Raw genomic sequence first — 18,875 nt, 5'->3', positions numbered from 1 at the left:
AGATTATAATTAACTAATCTGCAACTTTGATCAGAAGCTTGTGATCAAATTTGCTCACAAAATTTCAACACATCGATCACCAAGCAACCTAGGCTCCTTTCAAATCTAAGCTACGGAGTACATGCTACATAACTTAAATTCTCAGTAAGACACTTCTGAATGAATTTCAAAGCAAATTAGTAATCAACAAAAGCCATATGTATTTCATTCACAATTACGACAAGTCGAAGGATACGAAATTTTAGTCAACCTACTTATTTAACCACCCTAAAACTTCAACAATTATATACAAGAAAAATGAGGAACTAAAATAACTGCAACTAAAAGCATCCTACATAGCTAACAAACTTTTAGCAGCTTTCTTTGGAGATTTAGTTGCCTTGGTTGGTGATTTAGTTGGCTCACTACCAGCCTTCTCAGATTTCTTTGGCAACAGATTCGAGTTAATGTTAGGCAACAACCTACATGAGCTATCGTAACTCCAACAAGTAATTTTCAAAGCTCATCATCATTTTTTACATCAAACAGTACACGCCTTGGTATAATCATGCTCTTCTTGTTATCTCTCGCTGCATTTCCCGCAAACTCCAACACCTAATCCCAAAATCATATTCATTAGACTATATATGAGAGGTTATATCAGAACTTACTTCATCAAAAAAAAATTATTTTTCTTTCATTATCATACCAGTATTATACCAAAAATCTCGGCCAACTCGTCATCATGTAATTGCTTTCTATTCATAATAAGTTGCTCCGGTCTCAGATGATTCTCCTTACATTCCTTCTCCGCTTTCATAATCTGTGCAACCTCCAACGAACTACAAAATCTCAATAAAATCTTCAAATATTTTTCCAAACTCAGCCACTTCAATTCATCAATAGGCATACCAATACAACTCACACATTTCCCTTTTCTAGCATCGATCACATCGCTTTAAGCATACAATTACTACAATATCCAGCATCACACATAATACAAATCTCTATCCCTCTTAACAAAAACCGACCATTCTTCCCGCATGTACTATACATCTTTCTTTTACTCAAACTCTTTGTAACCGGAACAACAATAGCTGGACTCTCTGAATTCACTAAATTCGTGAAATTCTCACCACTGTCAACATCGAGATTATAATCAAATTCATCACCATAACTATCAAGTTGTTCGTCGGTTATATTCATATTTGAAACTGAATTTGTAATTAAATTTGAATTTAAAATTGAAATCCTAGCGATATCGAATTGATTGGAAGCACGAGAAGGTATATTTACAATAGATGTAGCGCTTCCATTTCCAATTTTTTAAAATCTCGAAAACCTAAAAACGATGATCTGATTGATTGTATGAATAGAGGCGGTAGAGCACCCCTCGTACTGAACAGCGATGGAGTAATCAAGCTGGTATTCATCCGGAAACGGAGCTCCGACCGACAACATTTTCCAGAGAGCTTCTTGATATTGTTTAGAGTCGGTGTCTTGCTTTTGTACTATTTCCAATTTCATTACTAAGCATCAAAACATACTGAGAGAGAGAGAGAAATTACAAAACTGAAATAGAGAAAGAGAGACATAGAGAGAACGAAGTCGGAAGAGAAGGAGAAATGAGAGAGTCGCGAGTGTTGGGTGGGGGGTTTGGCCGAGAATGTGCCTGTAGTTGAAAGAAAGTTAGGAACGCACTTTTGCAAATAAAAATTTAAAATAAAGTATATTTGTAATAAGTTTGGTAAGTTGGTATAATTGCAAATAAATACATAAAAATTGATATTTTTGACAAATTCCCTAGATAAAATCAAACAAATATGCTACTCGAGGTTACATCAAGTTGTAGAAAAACTGTATTTTTGCAAAATAAACTGAAAATAGTATTTTTTGCAAAAAAAAATAACAATATTTCTGCATAAATCTTTTTTGTGTTAGGTATTTTTCAAAAATGTTCTTTCTTAAATCAAATGTTCCATATAATTGGTTTTTAATAATCAAAGAAGATTAATAGAATAGATATATATTATAAATTGATAAGTTTATAGATCTATGTGGGCTCTTCTTCCCTAGGATTGGGGCGGGCACGGGCGTGATGGTACCTGAACAGGAATGTCCGGTGAAAATTGGATCTTCGGGGCCACCTTTGGTGTTATAATAAGTATCCCGGCTAAATTTTAGAGAGAGAAAACTAGGGAGAAGGTAGAATTTACTAGTATATGAAAATTGTGAACATTTTTACCTCTTGCCTTTTTGGGTATTTATAGGAATTAGAAGCATGTGAGTGGCACATGCGCCTGGGCAATGTGCAGGGGATGTCACATCTACTGACGTCGACGGTGGTGTCGTCAAGGATACGATATTTGACGGTTGTTGGTGTTAGGAGCCCCCTCCCCCGGGTGTCAGTTGCCCATGTAGGGTGATTTGTCGGATGGTGTCCGGATTTTTCGAGTGCTGAGGTCGGCTAGATGGAGATTAGGCTTGCTTTTGGGGCCATTTGTCTGGTCTGAGCTTTGCTAGCTGGGTCGGCCCTATCATTTGGGCCAAATTTTAGTAAGAGAAAATTAGAGAGAAGGTATAGCTTACGAGTGTATCGAAATTGTGAACCTTTTTTCCTCTTACTTTGTTGGGTATATATAGTGATTAATAGCATGTGAATTGCACATACGCGTGGGGGAATGTGCACAGCTGTCATATATGCTGATGTCGATGGCGGTGTCATCAGGGGTACGATGTTTGACGGCTGTTAGTATAAGGAACCCCCCATGTGGACGTTAGTTGCCCATTTGGGGTGACTTGTCGGATAGTGTCCGGATTTTCACATTTATTGACGTCGGCGGCGGTGTCGTCATGGGTACAATATTTGACGGTTGTTGGTCTCAGGAGCCCTCACGTGGGTGTTAGTTACCCATGTGGGATGACTTCTCGAATGGTTTCTGAATTTTTGGAGTGCTGAGGTCAGTTAGACGAAGATTAGGCCTGCTTTTTGGGCCTTTTGTGAGGTCCGGGACTCTGCACTCTGGCTAGCTGGGTCGGGCCTATCATAAATATTAATTTTGGTTGAAACTTTCTACGAACATGTTGATATTAAGTAATCATATGAATCTTTCTTTTGTTTAGCTTAAAAGTTAATATAAATAAATATTATTTAGCAAAAAAAAAGTTAATATAAATATTGAATTGTTTATTTATTTCATGAAATAACAAGTTACAAAAGTTTAATTAATTATAACACCATTGTCAAAATTTTATTATCAATAGTACTAGTTGGAGACTGATACAAAATCTTTTCTGGTTGATTATTCTTTTCTTGGATTTTTTTGAATTTTAATAATCAAAATATTGACTTTCTTAATTATTATGAAGATCGGATTATAATCTAATGAGACACACCGGATGATATCATTTTTGATAATACTAAAATCAAATTTTTAGTAAGTACGGACTTAAACAAAATAATTTTAGAGATTTCAAATTTGTATACAAAATGGTTCTCAAGTAACATTTGTCATGATTTGACAGGATACAAATCAATTAATAATAATGGACTCCCATGCATTCACATAAATTTTCCCAATAATATTATTCAAATTGTCAACTCATCAGTGTCACATCATTTGATACCAAATTTTGATACTTAATTTAATACCTCTGGCACTACTTCTTAAACAATACATTTAAAATCAAATTTTCAACGAGGAAATCAGATAAGAATGTAAAATGCAATCCCATTAGAACGAGATGATGGGCCTGTTTGGGGTTTTTTAAAAAATGTAACTTTTAACTTAAAGTCGAAAAGTATCATATAAGTGATATGAACATCGTAACTTATAAGTTATTTAAGTTATTGGATAATTTTACGTATAAGTTACTTATAATTTGATAATGTGTTTGGTAAATTATAATTTATAAGTTGTAATTTTTTGAAACAAAATTAAAATATAAATTATAAATTACAAAAATACTACAACTATAAATTTATCCTTGAAACAGATAAAAGAGATAAAAAGTAACAAAAACAATATTTGAACCTTCGGTCCCTAAAACAAAAAGCTAAATTCATACAACACTACAAGAAATCTGGCCATTTATGACGGTTTTTTTGAACTAAAATCGTCGTAATTGAGCCATTTACGACGGAAAAAAATCGTCATTTTTGGTCGAGTAGTAAGTTCGTTTTTTCGTCACAAGATAAAATTGCGTCGCAAGTTAGGAAGTCGGGACCCACATACTCAATAAAATAATAAATCTACTTACGACGGAATTTATCGTCGTAAGATAACATAATACGACGGAAAAAAACGTCGTAAGTTATGTACATACGACGGAAAAAAACGTCGGATGTTACTTTATGGGACCCACTTTTAGTGAGATAAATCATAAATTTATGACGGAAAAATTCATCGTAAGGTATATTACGACAGGAAAAACATCGTATTTTAGAAGGTGGGGCCCACAAGCTGGGAAATGATAATTCAAAAAAAATATTTTTAAATATGAAAATATGGATACCTTACGACGGAATATATGAAGAACAACCGTCGTAAGTTTGTTTTAACAGAAAAATTAGGACGGAATGTTTGAAAAAAAACCGTCGTAAGTTTGTTTTTTCAGAATAACCAAATACTAATTTTTCAGTATCCGGCCATTTTCGGCTTCCAATTTAAATTCTAAACCTACCAAAATCTGATGCAATCGCAAATTTAAAACAAACTCTAAACCTCGCAATCAAGTCACAATACATAATTTACATTAGTGATATCGTAAATCCGTACTAATTCACAATCAAAAGTAGAAAGCAAACTAAAATTCAGTTTACAAATCAAATTCAGTTTACAACCACAACTTGGGTATCTTACAAATATTCAAATACATAAAGCTAAAATTAACCCCTAATGACTGGACCACCACGAGGGACATGATCATAAAAAGAATGGCTCATGTCACGATCTTCATCAGACTCGGTACTCTCGTCATTGCTCTCACCATCATCCGAATCATCTTCGTTAGCTGGGGCCTTCCCCTACAATACACACTTTAATAAGTTAACCGTCGTATCTGATAAGAGACAAACTGCAGAAAATTATTTATAAATTACAGTAAATTGTTAAGACTAAACATGATCATATAAATAATAAATTCCTACATGATGCGAGTGGTGCTGCTAAATTTAATTATGAATTAGAAACTTAAAATTAAAAAAATAATCAAAGTAATCCCAACTTCATTGCCATCCATGCCGAATCAAGTGAAAACACTTGCCTTTGTTTTCACCAGATAGGCGGATCTGTTGGAGTCGAGGTTTGTCCCTCAGACAAGGGCCCGTCACCCGCTAACCCTGGCTATTACTTAAGAGTATAGACATTGTGACACCCAGATTTGGTAGAGTTCAATCTAAGTATAATAAAACACTTATACTCTATTTTACTGAATTATTGATGCTAATTATAGTGAACCTGAACATGAATTCAGTAATTAAACTGAGCTTGCATCTATTTATTAATTTCAATCATGTGTTTGGAGTCGCGACTAAACATCAAGCAGCACTCGGACTAAGAATTACGAGCAGCATCCCAAATCATATTAAATATGATTCACATTTTAGTAAATTCAGACAATATTAAAATTAGGAATTACTATGAATTGTTTTACACTTGTATACACTTACATAAACTTAGGGGTCATATAATTTGGAAGGTAATAAGGTTATTTTATTTTCTTCCTCCCAATATCCCAGTCCATGAGATTTATATAAATATATGATTAGAAATATATTAGTGTTTGGTTGGGGGTTAGCATGCACCAAAATTTTATAAAGTTGGTAGTTTTATCTTTGGGTATTTTCCTGCAAGGACCCTATTTGTGTCTGTTTTTTTACAATTTTAAATTGTATGAGAAAATGTTAATAATCAAGATATAGGAAATCAAAGTTAATCTTTAGTGGGTGCTAAGCTAGCCTATTTAAGTTTCTAGTTAATTAGGCGGCTTTTATGTTTCCAGCTCCTCGATCCCTTTCTTGTAAATAAATAATTTTAAACTAATAAATTGCAACAAATTTTATAGAATTTACAGTTTATATGTATGTGTTTATAAACTATTACTTTAACATGTATAATAGTACATGTGATGTCAAATGATTTTAATATTTTCATTAACTTTCATGCTAGCTGGTGTAGATAATTATTAATAGACCAAATTTGGTTACGTATGCAGAAAGCATAACGTTAGTAGAATGACAGTAAATATTTAGCTTCCAACAATTATTCAAGAGTGATTTCAAGTGACGAGGCATAAAAAAATTAAGAAAACTAAATAAAAAATGATAATGATCATACCTTGGCAGCTCCTGGTCCGTCGGTCTTATAGATATTATTTAGGACCTCCACCACAACCCTAACAATAGCTTGACGCGTCTCTCTGGTAATTGGATGGTTTGGAGGTAGTGAGGAGTCTCCTTCCACCACTCCCTGGGCTAAGAAACGAATCTGCTCGGGTGTCAACATATATTCTTCGGGATTGGCTCGAGCCTGGGCCAAGGTCTCATCCACGACACGCATGAACATTTCATCTTGTAAGCGAGTCAAGGCAGATCTTCCAGAACTTCCTTCTCCTTTCCGAGGACGTGGCGGACGTGCACCAGGCTCTATAACAACATAAAGACGATATATTATCACCGGGAACAAACTATATATAACAACTCACGTATTTTAAACATTTCAAGTCTATAAAAGAAATATACCGTAAATATCAGAGGCTCGAACCCATGGATGTCCAAGAATCACGTTCTTACGAACTCCTCCAACCGCCTCTACCCAACTCTGAATTTGGGTCACCTTAGGATCAACTCCTTTCTTTTCGCATATGCTAATGTAGCGGTACTATAAATAAAATAATTAGACACTGAATCAGAAAAAGAATAATTATGCCGGCAATTATACACATCAGTAATACTCACAATGGAATTGAATGGTTAGGGGTGTATTATTTTATGCAAATACACATCCATTTTAATTAATCACTTCCATGAGGCCTGGACAATTTAAAATTCTAACAATTTAAAATTTTAGATATATAGCTATTTTTTAGGGATTATTGAGGCCTGAACTATTTTATACTGAATTTTATAATTAATTAAAAATCAAAATTCAAAATCATAATTTTAATAATTTACGAAGATCAGAGAGTCTTGTCAAGATATCCAACATGTGGTACACCAATATAATAGTCCATAAATTGATATTCATTTTTTCGGAAGCTGGCACTACTATAAATTGATGCTCTATAAAAAGAACTTACAATAATATTTTTGGCGTCCTCGGTAATCCAATCGCCCTTTCTCTCCTTGTCTTTCAAAGTGTGGCAGTCCTTATAGACAACAAGATGATCCAGGTTGCCATTGTGTGACTCCATATAATCCTGTTAAGAAAATTTATAACAAGTCAAATCAAAATTTTAAATTTCATGATAAATAAATGATAAATATTTGTCATTTTCTCCTGAACTAATTAATTTAAATTTTGTAAGCACTAAAAGGAAATCATTCATATCACTTTGCAGGGGAGAAGAGGTATGAAGTTCAATTCTCATCGCCTCCCTTATATTTAAAAAAAAATAGCAACAATCAAAACATATAAACACAATCGACTTGGCATATACATACATAAATCATAAAAACACATGTAAATAAACTAAAGGTGTGAACTTTAAAAACAAGAAAAGAGTAACTAAACATTAATATAAATTATCTACTGTACTTCATGGAATCTAGGCTGCTCATTTACATATATGTATTATATTTAGTTAGGCACTACTACAAATTTAAATTTAGAATACACCACCTATATAACACTTTTTTCTATGTGATATGGCAGGGAGATGCTAATATAACGTATTCTAAACCACAGCAGTTTATCACTAAACGCTATCTAAGAAGTAGCTTATATAGCATTTGCACAAAAGATATGTAAGTAAATGTATTTTAAGTATTTGCTCTCTGCCTTGATATTTATAGAAGTGTCAAACAATAAATGGTGTCATGCTAGAAGTTGTGCTTGGAAAAGAGTTGATATTTTCACAAACATAACCTTAAATTTTAATCTACTGATTTTAGTTATGCAATAACCAGCTAATCAATTACAATTGTAATTTCAGGAATTACTAGGGATGGCCTGTTAATGAGAATGAAGACACCTAAGTAGCAGGAGATGATTTATCTTAATCTGAGAGGTGCTTTCACAGAACAAGGGATAATTATTGTTTACTTGGGACTGATCCCACAGAGAAACACTGAGAGTAACACACATGGTATAGCATAACACTTGCATAGCACAATAAAAAGTGCTATAAGTTGGTAAGAGATGCAAGTCAAGAATTATGATGCAATGATATACCCGACGACGATGATCAAATGAACGGGCTCCCGAAGTGTGAGGCACTTTCACAACTGCTTGAGCCTTCTTACCAGCATCAGACTTTTTCTTAAATTCTTCACTTACCCAATACTCGGCTAATCTGGACCAAACACCAGGCTTCATATATTGGGGCCTATGATCTGCATAAGTCCCTCCAACTTCCGCGATCTTGTCATCAGCCCTTTCCCTATCATCAACAAGTGTACGACGCATGTTGTCCCGCATATGCACAAGTATGGAAGCCCTTGCCTCATCTTCAGTGGAAAATCTCGGGTCCCATGTGTAGTAGCGCTACAAAAAAAGATATAGTGGAAGACATAAGATAAAGGGGAACAATTACAATAAACACAATCTAATATATGTAATTATAACAAGGATGTGCAACATACCAAGAACTCATCTATACACTTGTTCCAGAACCCAGGAGATTTCCTATCAATTTCTTTAATGCCAACACAACCATCTGGCCAAAACATGCGAATAATCGCCAATATATTTCGCAACACCTTTGGACAATCTATCCTGAAATGGCAGCAATTTAGTCAATGATAAAGTTGAAGAACAAATGTTATGCGTGGATAAGTGTTACTTATAGGAAATGGGATATTACTGTTTCACTATGTAGTTTGAAGTGCACATTTCTAAGCTAATTAATTTTCTTGAATATGGTCATACTTGTTAAGACGTAAAGACGAGGCTAGACGCTGCCTAACGGCCTATTAAGTTGAAGATAAGTTATGTTTAAGAACCCCTGACGGTAGTAGTTAATGGTTTCAGTTCTTAGGTTATGAGTTTTGAGTTTTAAGGAAGGGTATTTCTTATGATTTTTACCCTGTAGACTTCCAGTCAAGTCATATCATTCTTTCACTTGTGAAATTTCATTCATTTATTGACATTATATTATTTAATTCTTACTCAAGTAAAAAATAAAAAATATGTAAATAGACTTGGAAAGTTTTTTTTGCAAATTATAGGTACATGCTTAATCTGATTTATAATTATAAATTTTAAGTAATATACTAGTATGTTTAGATTATGGAATAAATAAATAAATAAAATTAAATAACCCATAGATAATATATTTTAAGATTTTATTATATATCACTAAAATGGTGCCAAATAAATACATGTAAAAAACAAATTCTCTACCTACATCCGTCTACTCCAATAAATATATGAGCAGGGGAGTAGTTTGCTAAAGTGGGAGGTAATAGATAAAAAATGTCCTATAATTTGACACAAAATTAATGAATTTGGTATTAGAGAAAATATGTTTCTTTAAGAGTTTGATGAAGCAGCAAAACCAAGTTGCTCCGTCACCATTGGGCATTCCGCCTACTAAGAAGGATTTAACCCTTTCATGACTCGATTTGCAGTTCCACATCTAAGGGACAGTAATGGAAAGGTGATTGTTATTTCTTCAGCAGATTGATGGTTTCCTTTGCCTAGGTCCAGCTTATATAATGTAAGCTTCTATTGTTCCTTATTAGTATAATATCTTTTTTCTTAAGTAATTAAATGTAACTTATTATTTCTGAAACCGACATCAATTCATTATCATTGACTTGCATATGCACATTTACATAATTGGGATCATTCCTACGTTTTCTTGTATCCATGTAGTCGGATAATGTTAGCCTTTTTAAATAAGGCAGGGTAAGTAAACTATATTCTTTATAATGTATTTATACTTAGCATTGTTAGAGAGATTTTCTATATGCATAGATTAAAATCTTATCAAAGGTTCATCTTGAGTTTCTAACTTTCTAGATGAGGAGATGTTCTTAATAAAAGCTGAAATCAACAAATATTTACTATAAAAATATTTCTATAAAACCTGCAAAGTTGCAACCATCTGCCTAAAAAGATAAACAGCGAAAGGCACATCTGTAGTATGCTACTGTTTAATTTATACTTCTAAATTGACCAACTCTAAATTTTCTAATTAATACGTCGATAAAGGAGTACATAAATTTCTATGTCATATATCATCAACACAGTTACCCTTTTTTAGTATATAATCTATATTGTACAGGAACATTCAGTTAGATATGTATTCTGCATCATTTCAGCAACCTTTCAAAACTCTATTCTAACTTTATTCTTAAGAACCATAATATGATTTTATAGGAAGTCTATTCTTATTTCTTGCCTACACTGCTACACAACATAAATCTTATTTCTTGCCTACACTGCATCAGTGGCAATAACAAGAAATTTGTCTCCCTATACAGTTTATTCTTTCTTGGATGGCAGTGCCGCACCTACATCTAATAATTATGATAAAGATCAAGAGCTGGATGTATTCAGATGCTTGTCTTGTTTTAGCATCTTCATTCCCACAGGTAAATATTGTTCATGCAATGGAGAATTCAATTTATCATATTTATTTCAGCATGCTGAAGCTTATATTATGAGTGAGTTAGAGCAAGAATAATTGTACTCTTGGACAAAATTATAATAAGGCACACACATAAATTTCTGCTAATCTCTTGTGGTCAAGAGTAAGAGGAAGATGATGGACAAAAACTTACTGGTTTCCCGCAATCCGAACAACCTTCGCGACATCAGGGTATGTGCCAAATCCCCCCGGAGAGTATCCACGTATCCTGTGACTGCGGGGATCAGAATCTACCCCAACCGGAAGAATTTGCCTCCCTTCATCGTCCCAAAGAAGGTATTCAGAATTTTCTTCTTCATCTCTATGTAGACGTCGACGTCTTCTCTTTGTACATTTTCTTCCACCTTCATTGCTGCCTTCCCTAGCAGCAGTACCACTACCCTCTCCGCCGCCACCACTGGCACCACTACTCTGCCCCCTAACATCATTGTCATCTTTGCCCCCCCGTTCATCACTATCATTATTATCCTCCTGACTACAGTTACCATCATTCCCCCCTCCCCGACCACCACTTCCACTTCCACTTCCCCGACCACCGGTGCCATCATTCCCCCCTTCCTGACCACCACTGCCACTTCCCCCACCACCGGTTCCACGACCTCGATTCCCATCCTGACCACTATTATTCCCCCTTTCTCGATCACCACCACTCCCACTTCCCCGACCACACCTTCCACGACCACCACTAGAAGCCCTTCCACCTACACCCCTTCCACCTGCACCCCTATCACCTGCACCCCTACCACCTGCAGCTGTCCTCCCAGCCATCATCACTAAAACACTGAACCGCAGTACAAACAAAACAAACCATAAGAAGTAATTAATGAAAACATCAATTCTCTATAACTACATGCATATCTAGTTAAAATAAGTGCAATATTATTTTACCCAGTGAATAAATAGACACCCAGTGATTAATATCGATACCCAATGATTAATATAGATACCCAGTGATAGATATACATACCCATCAACATATAGTTGGATTAAAAGTTGATTTTGAAAGGAAATAAGTAGAACCCAGTGTAAACACCTATAGATAATACAACGATGCATATATATACATGCATGTGACCCATAGTTGAAAACTAACAACCAAATCGTAAAAGAAAACGAAGATTATACCTTGTAATGAGTACGACGAATGTTAGAATCATGATGCTTTGCAATTAGTTTGTGATATGAAGAGAAATCAAGATCGCCTTTAGCTGTGAATTGATCGCACCGCAGCTTTGAGATAGAGATACTTTTACAAAAAAGTAAAAAGGGGAAAGCGGTATATTTAGGATTTTAGTTAAAACAACATCGTTTTTGCTTGCAACGGCATCGTATTGAGTACTGGGCGGTCAATTCAATTTTTCCCCAATTTTTAACCGCGAATACTTACGACGGAATCCGTCGTATGTTAATATACATAAAAAAGGGAAACGGGATTCGAACCCGGGTCTTTGCTGAATCATAAAGGGAGACCTACCACTTGTGACAGATAACTTTACTTAGCTTTAATCAGCATTATTTACACATAGTTTAGTCATTTTCTCTTTTAAATTTTTTTAGAATAATATATTTGATCACTATTTTAACGAAGAATAATTTAGTATGTTATATAAAAATTGCTTAAATCTTTATATTTTTTTAGACTTTACTAAAATATTAAATTTTAAAAATAAACATAAATTTTAAAATATTATATTTATTTTGGAATCGTTTTACTCATAAAATTCTAAATATCACGATTGGACAAACAACCTTATGATAACTGAATTTTTTATTATTAAATATTAGTTAACACGTAGCTAAAATATTAACTTCAATGGTGAATGTTAAAAAATTATTGAATATAATACCGTCATTCATGTAATAATTAATGTGATGGCTTTTAATATTGGGTCATCACGGTCTATTTATCGATAATTATCCAACATCTCGATTATAAACATTAGATTTAAATAATTGATATATATAAATCATATATTATTGTTATAAAATTATGTAAGTGAAGAATATATTGTCGGATTGTTTTCGGGTTTAGATCGGGTTTATAACGGATTTCGGATTTTCGGGCGGGTATCAGTTCGATATACCTAAGATTCAAATCCAGATCCATTCTCTTTGGGTCTAGAAATAAGATCCAGATTCAAATTCAAATCCAAAAAATCGGGTTTGAGTAAATCCAAACGGATCGGAACGGGTCAGTTAGCTGTCGGGTCGGGTAAAATTATCATCTCTAGGTCTATTGATATGTACAATCATATAGTACTTAACACATGAATTTTTAGTTGATATGATTGTAATAATATATGAATTGGCATAATTTTCTCATAGATCCTATTTGCTAAGTAAACTCGTAACAATAAATAATGTAGGTGAATTCATGAAATAATAATTGTAACATATTTCAATGTAGGATTTCTTGTTTATGTTGTTAAAGTATAATTAATTATAATTTTTTTTGTATTCTAAGATGATATAAATTAATATATATATAATAGATTTGTTCAGGAGAAGGAGATTGAGGATCCCTAAAGAACAATTTACGACAGATTAACAATTTCGTCGTTAGTCTGGCTTTCTTACGACGAAAAAGTCGTCATAAGTAATCCTTTAACTAACTTACGACGATTTTTCCGTCGTAAGAAACCCAGACTAACGACGAAATTTAAATTCTGTCGTAATATACCCAGAATACAGAAATTAAAGACTGCAGCTTTTTCCCCTGCTGCAATTTATTATCAAAATCTACATCACTAAACCACTCATTTCAAACTAAAAAACTGACTGTAAATCTTATTATAACAAAGTAATAAAAGAATCTTGGCAAAACACAAGTAATCACAAACCTCATATGAAAATCTTGATGGATTAACGGGAAATTCATCTTAATTCTTAAAAATTAGAAATGCGCCTATAATGATAAAATCTGTAAATCTCTTTGCACAAACATACCACTTTATATATTGTTAAGATTTCCTAAGCATTAAATTGGTGAAAAATTTAGGATTATAAAAAAAGTTGAAAAAATGCAAGTAAAAAGGAAAATTCATTTCAATTCATTTAAAATAACAAATTTTCCTAGAACAATAAATCTTCCAATATTTATGCATCAAGACATCATATAATTTATTTATCAGATTTCCAAACCATCAAATTGGTTAAAAAGTTTGGATAGCAAGAGAAGTTAATTAAAAATAGTATTACTAACCGGAAAATCCATTTTAATTCATTTTAAATTAGGAATATGCCTAGATTGATAAACTTGTCAAATTTCTTTGCACAAACATATCACCTTACATATTGTTAAGATTTTCAAATCTTCAATTTAGTGAAAAAATTAGGATAATGAAAAAAGTTGAAAAAATGCAAGTAAAAGGCAAATTCATTTTAATTCATTTAAAATTAAGAAATTTGACAAGAATGATAAATCATCCAATTTTTTTGCACCAACACATCATATTATATATTTGTAAGATTTCCAAAATATCAAATTGGTTAAAAAGATTGAATAGCAAGAAAAGTTAGTTGAAAATAATGTTAGTGAACCGAAAATTCATTTAAAATAAAAATATGGCTAGAATTATAAAATCATCTCATTTCCTTCCACAAACTTATCACATTACATGCTTTGATTCATACAAGAATATAAATTAGCCTAAAATGATAAAGTACATTTCTTACTCATCTTCACTTTCAACGTCAATACTATCATAACCATCTTCTTCTTCTTCTTCTTCACCTTCCCTTGTATTTTCTTCCTCTTCTTCACTTTCCACTTGTTTTGGTTGCTCTTGTTCTTCTTCTTGATCTTCTTCCATTTCATAGTGCGAAAAGTCAACAAAAAATGACCTTGAGGAAAAAATCTAATGCAAGGGTATTTGAGACTTCTTCTTGAAGGGGTTCGACATCAACATCGCATGTTCTTTCACTCAACAATTGAGGTCTACATGTGATGATTGTGTGAATATTACTATCAGGATTCTTCACACTAGGAGCATAGTACACTTGTGTGGCTTGACTTGCTAGAATGTAAACATCATTTCCTTTGAGTTTTGAATTAAGATCAATTAAGAGCACTCCATTTTTATGTTTCTTTACACCCCTAACATGATCATACCAATGACATCTGAATAAAATCACTTGATTTCCGCCACCATATGTTAGTTTGATAATCTCTTGCAAAGTTCCGTAGTAATTGCTTCCACTATCACCATAACAACTACCCTTCACAAGTACCCCAGAGCTTGATTTTCCTAGGTTGAATGAGTATCCGTTGACCTTGCATCTTTTATAAGAAAGCATAAACGAAACCGGGCCTTGCAATAGGTATTGAAATTTTTCGTAGTTGTTTTGTACCTGAAATGGAATAGTCACATAAAAAACAAGTATATAAATATATTTTTGTAATTATACAATTTGTGCATTTGATGGAATACCTTATTTTGAAACCATGTTGCGAAATGTGCCTTTAGCATTGTATCCATCTCAGTATCACTCAATATCAATGTATGACGACTACGAACCTCTTCTTCGAACATACTAAAAAAAGTAATCATACCATGTTAGTGAAGAATGTTTTAAAGTTTTAATTATGAATGGAAATATTTTATTACTTACGTGATATAGAATGCCACTTCACGCATATTAGTAAGAACATAATGTGTTGCAACATGTAGGGAATCCACATATAAATGGTAACCTGTATATGCTCCGAGGAGCTCTACTGGATATGTAAACGCCTCGAGTTTATGTGGATCCCGTGAGCGATCATCAACCACATTACGACCTAGCAAGTTGTGCGCTGTCTCAACTCCTGACTCAAAGTACATGGAACAGAAATGTGTCAACTCTTCATGTACATATTTCTCTGCAATGAAACCTTCAACTCGTGCTTTGTTCCCTACTTTTTGTTTCATTCTGCGTTGTAGTCTTTCAATATTATACATCCATCGTGATGGGACAGGGCCGCCAAGTCTGCACTCTTCGGGTAAATGAATGGGAAGATGCTCCATTGGATCAAACCAAGATGGAAAGAATTTAGTCTCCAAAGTACAAATGATCCCAGCTATGTTTTTTTCCAACTGCCTAATATTTGATGCAAGTAATGTAGTTGAGCACAAGTCCTTGAAAAAATCTGAAAGATCACAAAGTACTTTGTGTATGTCATCTGGAAGAAGTTCACGAAATGCAGAAGACAACAACTTTTGCATAAATACGTGACAATCATGTGACTTCATGTCTTGAAATTTCAACTGAGCTAACTTACAACATCTCTTCAAGTTTGATGAGCAACCATCTGGGAGTTTCAATCGATGTACCCATTTACATAACAATTTCAGCTGATCTCGGGTGAGTTCGTATCTAGCTTTAGGCCTGTGTCTACCATTTATCCATAACTCTTGCATGATGCCCATTGCCTTCAAATCTTCTCTTGATCTTGTGGTATCCTTCGTTTTGGCACTACATAAAATAATATGAAATATGTTGTCAAACACATTTTTTTCCGTGTGTATAACATCGATACAATGACGTAGACGCAATGAATCCCAATATGGTAGATCAAAGAAGCTAGTAATATGTGTCCAATTATATGAATCCCCAAAGCCATCTGCCCTTTCTTTGCTATGTGGTTTCCCTGGTGGTGGAAATGTGATTCCAGCACACATGTTACGGACAATTCGACCTTTTCATCGACTTCTTCGGCGTTTGTCCAGAAACCCCATATGTAACCCATAAAAGCTGGACTTCCTGCTGTGTGGTAGTTGCTTAGCTTTAACTTCACCCATACACACATGACAAACCATCTTTCCATGGGTTGACCATCCGCTAACCATACCCAACCCCGGAAAGTCACTGATAGTCCATAACAAGGCTGCCTGCATCATGAAATTGGTCTTCGTAGAAGCATCATATGTTTGCACACCAACCTGCCATAAACTAATAAGCTCATTAATCAAAGGCCTCAGATAGACATTCAGATTCCTCCCAGTATCATTCGGCCCGGGTACTAGTAGTGTCATGAACATGTATGGATCCTTCAAGGACATGGTATGCGGAAGGTTGTACACAAGTAGTACTACAGACCATACTGAGTATACAGTAGAAGTAGCATTACTGTACGGGGGAAATCCATCAGTTGCAAGACCAAGCTTTACATTACGAATATCCGCTGCAAAATCTGGATAGTTCTTGTCAAATTCTTTGCATTCTTCTCCATCTGCAGGGTGACTAAGAACCCCTTCAGTCACAATTTTGTTCTTGTGATACTTCATATGTTGGGCTGTATGGGTAGACATGTACAAACGCTGTAGATGAGGAGTGATCTTAAAATATCTTAAGATCTTCCTCGGAATGGTATCACTCCCGCCATTAGTTGCATCTTTGTATCGGCTTAACTCACAGTACTTACAGTTTTCCAAATCTTTATCATCGCCGTAGAACAACATACAATCATTCTCACATGCATGTATTTTTTCGTATCCCAAGTTCAGCTTCTTAACCATCTTCTTGACACCATAATAATTAAAAGGAAGTTTATGCCCTTCCGGAAACACATCTCCAAGTAAGAGGAGTAACTCATCAAAGGCCTTATCACTACATTTATTATGATTCTTCCAATGTAGTAATCGAGTGACAAACTTCAATTGTGTGTACTTGATGTTGCCCAGATATATTGGTTCTCCGACATTATTCACATTGTATAAGAATTTAGATGCTTGCTCATTCGGTTCCTCGTAGACACTATTGACATATCCAAAATCTTCCCCTCTAAAGGCATCCTTCAACATCTCATATTCATCAAATATATCTTCGCGATCATTCATTTTTTCATTTCGTGAGCCACCTTCTTTTTCATGATAATGCCATGTGGTGTAAGTGTCAAGAAAACCGACCGCATATAAGTGAAACTCGACATCGGAAATGAGTTGAAAGAGTTGATTGTTATATGTATTACACGGACATCTAATCAAAAGTTCCGGATCATTCGGTTCCTTGCTATTTTTTATTGCAAATGCCAAGAAAATCTTTAACCCCTTTAGTAAATTCTTCCGTAAAACCATAACCACCAGGAATAATTCGTTTAGTGATCCAACTAGTATCATAAGACATCTACAAATGAAAATAAAATGCTAAATAAATAACATATAAACACCTATATATATGTTAAACATGTAAACATAAAAATTGAAATCACACATTTAAATGCATATAAAAAATATAAAAGAAGACTAAAATTTAATACTTACATTGAAGATTGTAAAATTCGTTGTTGTTATGTCATCATATTTTGAATGATATGAAGATATATTTTTGTGAGAAAAAATAAGTGAAAAAAGTGAACTTCCAAAAGGGCAGTGATATTTTGCGCATATTTACGACGGAAATGGATTTCCGTCGTAAGTTTTAATAAAAAAATATTATTTTTGAAAAGCTAGCAGGTGGCATTTAATGTGGAAGGTGAGAAACTTACGACGGAAACAGTTCCGTCGTAAATTAAACTTACGACGACACTATTTTCGTCGTAATTTAATATTAAACGACGTCGTTATTATAACCAAATTTTTATTTTCCTTTTCTGTCAATAAATTTAATAATGGGAAAATAATGATATTTTTGAACTTACGACGAAATATAAATTCCGTCGTAAAATATATCTCAAGTTTGACTGATTTCCAGAATTGACCGTAAGTTTAATAATAAAATAATAAACTTACGACGGATTAGAGTTATCGTCGTAAATATTTACGACGGAATTTTATTTCCGTCGTAAGTAAGGCGCGTATTTTTTTCCGTCGTAAGTTAACCGTCGTAAATGACCAGTTTTGTTGTAGTGCAAATTAAATAAAAATAAAATCATTTACAAAAACAAAAAGAAGCCTAACTTTAAATACTTTGGAAAATATACATAAACTAATAATAATTTAGGCAGCACAGTAGAATAGAAAAAAAAAGGAAAAAAGAGAACAGTAAAATAGAAACAAGTTAGAATGAAATAAAGAATGTTAACCTCAACCTACTTTCTGTTTATGGGCATATATGCCGTAAATTTGAGGTTTTCTCAAATTTGTCGAACAGGAAGCTTATGT

The 18,875-nt window shown here is 33.8% G+C and overlaps 2 protein-coding genes across 2 annotated transcripts; both read right to left on the bottom strand.

Moving 5' to 3' along the window:
• Positions 1-4,714: 4,714 nt before the first annotated feature.
• LOC141687146 (uncharacterized) lies at positions 4,715-12,040 on the bottom strand. Its single transcript, XM_074492314.1, has 8 exons — positions 11,920-12,040; positions 10,928-11,575; positions 8,783-8,915; positions 8,373-8,684; positions 7,279-7,398; positions 6,722-6,860; positions 6,318-6,625; positions 4,715-5,005 (listed from the first exon to the last, which is right to left on the bottom strand). The coding sequence occupies exons 1-8, from the start codon at positions 11,949-11,951 to the stop codon at positions 4,868-4,870; spliced, it is 1,830 nt and encodes a 609-aa protein (XP_074348415.1). The 5' UTR covers positions 11,952-12,040; the 3' UTR covers positions 4,715-4,867.
• A 4,435-nt stretch (positions 12,041-16,475) lies between these two features.
• Positions 16,476-17,849, bottom strand: LOC141683581 (uncharacterized). The gene has a single exon (XM_074488325.1). It carries the CDS (start codon positions 17,847-17,849, stop codon positions 16,476-16,478), a length of 1,374 nt encoding a protein of 457 aa, XP_074344426.1.
• Positions 17,850-18,875: the final 1,026 nt, after the last annotated feature.

Source organism: Apium graveolens, chromosome 9, assembly GCF_009905375.1.
Source record: "Apium graveolens cultivar Ventura chromosome 9, ASM990537v1, whole genome shotgun sequence".
Classification (NCBI taxonomy): Eukaryota; Viridiplantae; Streptophyta; class Magnoliopsida; order Apiales; family Apiaceae; genus Apium; species Apium graveolens.
This window is presented reverse-complemented; position numbering and strand designations above follow the sequence as displayed.